The 6,831-nt window shown below is 40.1% G+C and overlaps 1 protein-coding gene across 2 annotated transcripts in view; it reads right to left on the reverse strand.

The window, feature by feature from the left end:
- LOC140933489 (uncharacterized) overlaps positions 1-6,831 on the reverse strand; it is a 48,765-nt gene that overhangs the window by 8,354 nt on the left and 33,580 nt on the right. The window contains exons 1-8 of one of the 2 annotated variants that reach the window (XM_073383066.1): positions 6,635-6,764; positions 6,148-6,461; positions 5,055-5,286; positions 4,890-4,913; positions 4,018-4,384; positions 1,441-1,794; positions 1,116-1,142; positions 294-483 (exon numbers count right to left, since the gene is read on the reverse strand). In XM_073383066.1, the coding sequence (XP_073239167.1) occupies positions 294-483; positions 1,116-1,142; positions 1,441-1,794; positions 4,018-4,384; positions 4,890-4,913; positions 5,055-5,286; positions 6,148-6,461; positions 6,635-6,740 (1,614 nt within the window). In that variant the 5' untranslated portion in view covers positions 6,741-6,764. Of the gene's footprint in view, positions 1-293; positions 484-1,115; positions 1,143-1,440; positions 1,795-4,017; positions 4,385-4,889; positions 4,914-5,054; positions 5,287-6,147; positions 6,462-6,634; positions 6,765-6,831 lie in introns of those variants that run through there. The other variant, XM_073383065.1, reaches the window with a different exon arrangement.

Below are 6,831 nucleotides of genomic sequence, written 5' to 3' on the forward strand. Positions count from 1 at the left end.
CTCAGATAATCTCCTAAAACAAAACATGCCATCTAAAGTAGCGATGTTTTACTTTTGCAGTGTGCCTCTATACGTTCATAGGTATTGAAGAGCCACGCAAAACCTCTAAAAAAAGAAACAAGTTCAAGGTAGTGGTATTCACAAAACGGATACTGGAATATTAAGGGCGGCTATAAACTTAGTAGACTGCACACCTTCGAGGTACCGTTCTGTACCTGAAGGTTGCATCTCAGATAATCTCCCGAGACGATACATGACATCAAAAGTAGCGATGTTTTACTCTTACAATGTACCTCTACACGGTTATATGTGTTGGAGAGCAGCGCGATCATCATGTTGACGAGTAGAATAACAACCATGATCAGGAACAAGCCATACAGCAGATAAGACAGGGACACAGATGGCCTGTCAACGGAATCCAGTTGTTCCAGGCCCGAGATTCCTAAGCAAGACCAAGAAAGATGTTGCGCCATCGTCCACCAGCTGAAAATACAATCAAATAGATAAATTTCACGATTATAGTACGAGTAACATGATGGATACCTTTTAGTCGGACTATTGATAGCTCAGTTGGTTACTAAGAGCGCTTCACGGATTCGCAGGGTTTTGTCTGTTTGTTTTTGTTGTTGTTGTTGTTGTTGTTATTGTTGTTTCTGCTTTTCCATACGTTTGGCAACAACTTATGTTGTTTTAAGTAAATCTACCTGAAAGCGTATTTATTTTATTTAGCAACTGTTAACCATAATAAAAACAATGCAAAAGATGAGGTATCGCAGGTGAATGCTTTTTCCAAGAAGGCCTTGAAGATGTGATTTGGAAGAGGGAAAGACGAGAAAGCAAACTTAGCCAAAGACTTTTAACCCCTCACTCCCCAGTTTCTCACGGCTTAATCCCTTGACTACTTATTGGCATAAATACGTCAAATTTAACGAATTACAAGAACTATGATAATTATATTTGCGTACTCGCATAAGTTACATCTCATTGTCGATAACCTGTCGCTTCCCTTAATATTGCTTCTATGCGTACATAAAGGAGGTCGCTTGTACATAAGGCAAGAAAATTAGACACCTATTAAATTTTCGTCAATGGCATGTTAATTTTCACTTACTCACCACGTCAAACCTCCTTCGCTGCAGGCTCTAAAAGAGAAAAATTTATTTGTGCAATGAAAACTATATCACATACGGTTGATTTATGAATAGCACAATTCAGTGTTGAGCTGTTATGCTTAATGCCCTCTCACGGTAACTTCATGACCATTGCTGTTTTTGAGTGATTGATCAATAACTAAAAGAAAGATAAATACTTGAAGTAGACAAGTGGGTATAGTCCAGCTTTAACAAGCAGTTTTAGATGCGAGAATTGCATGGCCCTATAAAATTTTTATACAAGTGAGATCTTTACAAATATTAATAAATGCTAGTTATGTGTACTTACAGATCTTCCACAGATGTCCCGTTTGAAGTATACGATGTCTCTACTACATAAATCTTTGTCATTGCCAGTGAAAAAGCCAGAATCATTGCTGCGAACTGCCAAAATATCGCAAACACGTCCCACATAATGAAAAAGAAGGCAATTAACTTGGCGCCCATTCCCCTGATAGACTCCATCACGTGACCAAACACTCGCAAGGTAAGGAACATGGCGATAAAACCATAGAGGTAGCCAGCAACAGCTAAAGCCCTGTTGTCATAAACCGTAGAGGATGTAGCCCAGCTTATCATACGCAAAAAGAAGATTGCGAGGTAGATAATAAGAATGATGAAGTCTAGCATGTTCCAGCGATCACTAAAAACAAGACAAGTTTCAGTCTTATGGACATTCATCCAAAGAATCATGAAACACAAATTTTGATACACACAAAAACGTGCACTACAACTGTGATCTGCCTAAATGTGAAGTAGAGAATAACATTATTATTACCAATTATTCTTTTCTTACTCGTAACTTTGTTTTAACAATTTTTTCTGCCGAAAACAACAAACCTGTTGCTCGAAGATTAGGTAAGAAATTAGGAGGCGATTTATTCTACACGAAACAGGATTTCCTCGCTAACAGTTTTTCACGTCTTACTTTATCGACGGCCGAGTATTCTTCAGGATATTCACTTTTCATATCGTATTCGACGAGTTGTTTTTGAATTGGTTAAGTACGTGTGTATAAATACACGAAAATCAAGGGCCTCGATTGGGGAGGAAGTTTTACTTCATTGCTGAAGAGCAAAAACGTGATGGACATGGCGCGTTATTTCATTCATCGCCGAAAAAAAACGGCCTGCTCATCACAAGACTCATTTGCAGAAAATGAAAGTTTACAACAGCCGACCAGTTAGCCTCAGCATTGAAGCTCATAAAGATTCCTCTTTTTTAACCACTATTCATTTGTTCCAAAGTAATATCAACGCTTGCAAGCGATAGAATTCGTGGACCGGCCCGTTCCAGAAAAGCTCGACATCTTCCGCATAAATCTTTCCTAAACTTTCTTCAAAAAACTTGCATGGCGCTCTGAATATGTTGTAGGGCACGTCGCGATATTTATTCCCAGTTTCCACGGTCTCCGCTAGGAACACCAGGGACTATGACCCCTTTTTGGCGTGCACACACAAAAAAGGAAAAGAAACGCTTTCATTTTAGAGTCTCGCTGCTAAAGTAAGCTCGACTAATAACAGGTTCGTATAGCGGAGGGAAAGGCATATCACAGGCAGCCCAGACGTGCTCTGTGTCGATTAACACTAGTAATGGTGCATCAGGATTTATATAGATCGACTAAAGAGCCGGAGAGTCGACTATATTCGACTAAAGAGGAGTCACCAAAAAAATATGATATATATTCATATATCGTTGTCTATTTATTTGTCATGGTATTTTTCAACTAAAAATTTCCACTGTTATGTTTCTCAAATTCGACGCTCTGATCTTTTCAGCCAAAGCTTGTATGAAAGGATCGAACTGAAATTTTTCAAAAGAAAGCTCTCATAGTTGTAGCTGAAAATCACCTTGCATTAAAAGGCATTTTGTCTAGTTTTGCACTCGGAGGTCACATTCACTAAATAAGAAGCTGAAAGGCTGGCTACATAAAAAGCGGTCCATCTTCACGCGAAGCGCTATAAATTCACGAATAATCGACCGATCTGCTGCAAATGGCGATCAGCTAAACCGTAGATAACCTGTGCTCCTCTGTATCTTGCTCGCTGGCTTCCCAACCCATCGCAACTGCACGATAATTACCCGTTCATCGACAGAAGTAATTGACCATTTCGCCCCGCCATTTGCCGCATGGCGGAAACGCTACGTACGAGATTTCAATGTCAATCTTGGTAACTGCGTCCACGCAGAAATTCCATACTTATGACGTCTCAGCCTCTGATTGGCTAAAAACAAATTTCCCACGCGGCATGACCAACCAGAAGCGCTACCCAGATCTTGGTAGTGAGACGTCATCAGTATGGAATTTCTGCGCTCGTTACTCAGACGTCATTTTTGTTGCTTACTCTGGCTTAGGGCCTCTTCACATGAACCCGGTTGACCGGACTAACCCGGTTACCGCGACGAATTTCGCCTTAGGTTCATATGAGAAATTTCAGCCCGGTTTCCGAGATGAGAAACGGCCAAAGAATCTGGGGACAAGTTCTTACGCCAAATTCGAGAAACAAAGCAAACATAGTGAAACACAACAGTTATAACTTTTGCGCCTATCATAGCTTCGGCAACTCTTAAAGCTGTATCACTGCAGTTGAATGGAATGCTTCTGATGTGGACAGCAGGCAATGCAAGATCATGCCATCCGGACCGCCAGAATTCATCCCGCTTTCATCCTGGTAACCGGGCTGAAGTGTTCATATGGCAAAATTTTTAGCACGTTTACCAAGATCCCGGTTGGAAAAACCTAGATCTCGGGAGCTAAGCCAGCGCGCCCTCTCATATGAACACATCGAAAATTTTACAAAGGATTAAGAGGTAAGGCGAGATCTCGGAAACCGGGCTTATGTATGAGAGGTCCTTAATCATGTACCTGAAATAATTAATAAGCCTCTTGCGAGTTACATTTTCCTCCGCTGTCGTCACAACTTGTACATCATCAGGAGACGCACATACTTCGTAGTTTGAGCCTCGATGTGACCTTTGCCTAGATTCCTTCTTTGGAGTCCAATGTCGTTCCAGGGGTTCTTTCCTTCGAGACTTCTTGACGCTCATAAATAGGTCAATTTCTATCACGATACGCCCGATGAAAAAAAGAAAAATGACCCACTCAACTTGTGTGAAGGCCAGGGTTGAAGGTGAGAGGCAGATGTCAAAGTGCAGGCCAAGCAGAGCTAAGTAACTCAGCGAATCACGAAGGAAGACGAAGTATGGAGTTGTGAAGTAGTAAAGGTAACGATCTGTTAAAGAAAGTTAAAAAAATACGCAAACAAGCAATGTAAAGAAATACAAGTAGAGTAAAATCTAATGACGTATTGTTATTTACCAAATAAGTGGATAGCTATTTGTTGTGCGTTTTGATTTGCTTCTTTAACTCGGAATATTCCATGCTATTTACTGTTTTTTGGAACGGTAGTAAATATGGAGTTTAAAGATAAATAAAGCAGCTATACCTGCAAATGCCAAAGAAAAGAACTAAATATGCTTACTGGTTGAAAGAAAACTATTTTCTTCCTGGATTTGCAACGAAATCATAAAAGTACACTAAAAAATCCCCAAAAATACCTTTCAAAGCTCTTTCTGAGCGAACTGTTTATTTACAAAAAAAACCTGCTTTTTCATTTTTCTTTTACTTACAAACTAAAACATAATTTCCTCTGTTATTTGGAAATGATTTAAATGATTTGGGAAACATTAAAACGACTATTTAAACACGACTGCTACGCAGATAACTAAAGTACTCACCAAATATGTCTTTTCCCTCTTCGCCTGTAAAACAGATTAGAAAATTAGGAAATATTTGAACAGAAGCAGAAACATCGTGGCAGAAGGAGAAAGTTAAGAGTGTTAAATTACAATATCTTAAAGCAACTTTTTTAAGCATTCAGCAGCAACAACGATTTCAGTTACCTTGTATGATAGCTTTTCCTAATGTCTTTGGTGCTTCGTATTCCCCGAAGTGAAGGGCAGTCTTGTTCTTGCTTGCAATTTTTTTCATTTCTGAAAGTGTGGTGTCCGCTCCAATACCCACGGAAATAATCCGTGCTCCAATTTCCTTAAGTTCGTCAACTATTGGATGTAGATCCTCGGTTCCATCATCTCGAGCCATTCTCACCTTGCCATTTGTAAATACAATAAGGAGCTAATAAAAAAGCAAAAGAGATCTTCCATGAGTTATTCTTAATCTGAAACACCTCTCGTATCTGAAGCCCGGGAAAGATACTCCCTATAGTGGCAAAAACAGGGTGGCTACGCCCGAAAGGGATAATGAGGCTTCAAGTATATGATAGGAGAGTGATTTCATAGGCTGAATGTCAAGTATGGGAACGGGTGGAGAAATCTGTCATTTCGGTATTATTAATAAAGGCTATTAGTAAAGTATTTCGAACATACATGTACGTTTTACGGCATTGAAAATAACAAGAAAACGTTCTTATTCATTTTAAAGAGACAGACCAAGGGATGAAGTGTTCTTTTGTCGCTACGTAAAAGGGGTTCCATTTGTCAATGGAAGTGTTCGAAAGAGTTACTTTTTCCGGAAGGGAAAGGGGTTAGCCCTTGTGGCGGAAACTACCTGCATAAGGATTTGATAAGTGCCCCCGGCCTCTGAAAGCTTTCATTTTAAAGGTGAATAATAATTTTTGAGGGTGTTAGTATTACCTCGGCTTTTGAGAAAAAAGTTGACTTCCCTTTCTGAACCTCATATTCTTGTCTGTTACCTGCTTACCCTGCAGTTATTTGTTCTGAGGCGCGCGAGGGGAACACGCAAAGGGGAAAGAAGGCCGCCTCTCCTTTCCTCCCTTCGCTTGTGCTCTTCCTGGAAATTTCTCCCACCGTCGTCGCACAAAAAAGGGCCCCTGCTTGGTACTAAAGAAAATAACAGCGCCTGCTACGCAAGCTAGTTAGGGCTCCGACCCTGTGGAAATTAAATTCGCGCGACCGGGAATCCACGATCTATATCAGGTGTTGTTGCGTGGCTTAGGAATAAATTTTAGAATCCTACCTTCTTTGAGTCTTTACGAATGCTGGAACTCTTAAAAGCAGCTAGAGCAGCACTTAAATCCTTGTACAACCAGGAAGGAGAAATCAATTTCTGCATTGCCTCGACCCTGTCAAGCAGTTCAGTTTCACTCGAGTAACCCTCTTCGAAGCTAATTTTGCTGGCAGATGCATTGTTAAAGTCACGTAAAATCACACAGTACTTTGCAGAATAGAGGCCGTATTTTTGGATAAGAAAACCGATCGTCCTCTTGATAAGACCGAACGCTTCGTCTGCAGCATCGCTGGTCAGCGTCACGACAAAACATATATCTGTATCTACAAAGAAATTACACCATCAGTGACTGGTTACAAACACTAGTGCATGTAACTCATAGTAATGTACTAAGTGGAAAGTTAAATTAAATCATTATAAACCTTCTAGGTAATAGATTTTTTGTAATCTGATCTCATGATCTCGATAAATAAAAAAACCGTCAACCCTTACAAACCTGTCAACTTCCTTAAACGCAAGTTTATGAAGTGAACAATGTAGAAAAAGGCGAAGAGAAATGGAAATACTACAATATCAATAACAGCCCAGAGGCTAAGTAGCATATATCCCCAGCGTCTGAGAGACGTCCGCGGCTGCTTTCGCACGGCGTTAAACGAACAGTACCACTTTTTTTTTAGCAGGTTATAAACAACT

This window comes from Porites lutea, chromosome 4 (assembly GCF_958299795.1).
Source record: "Porites lutea chromosome 4, jaPorLute2.1, whole genome shotgun sequence".
Lineage (NCBI taxonomy): Eukaryota > Metazoa > Cnidaria > Anthozoa > Scleractinia > Poritidae > Porites > Porites lutea.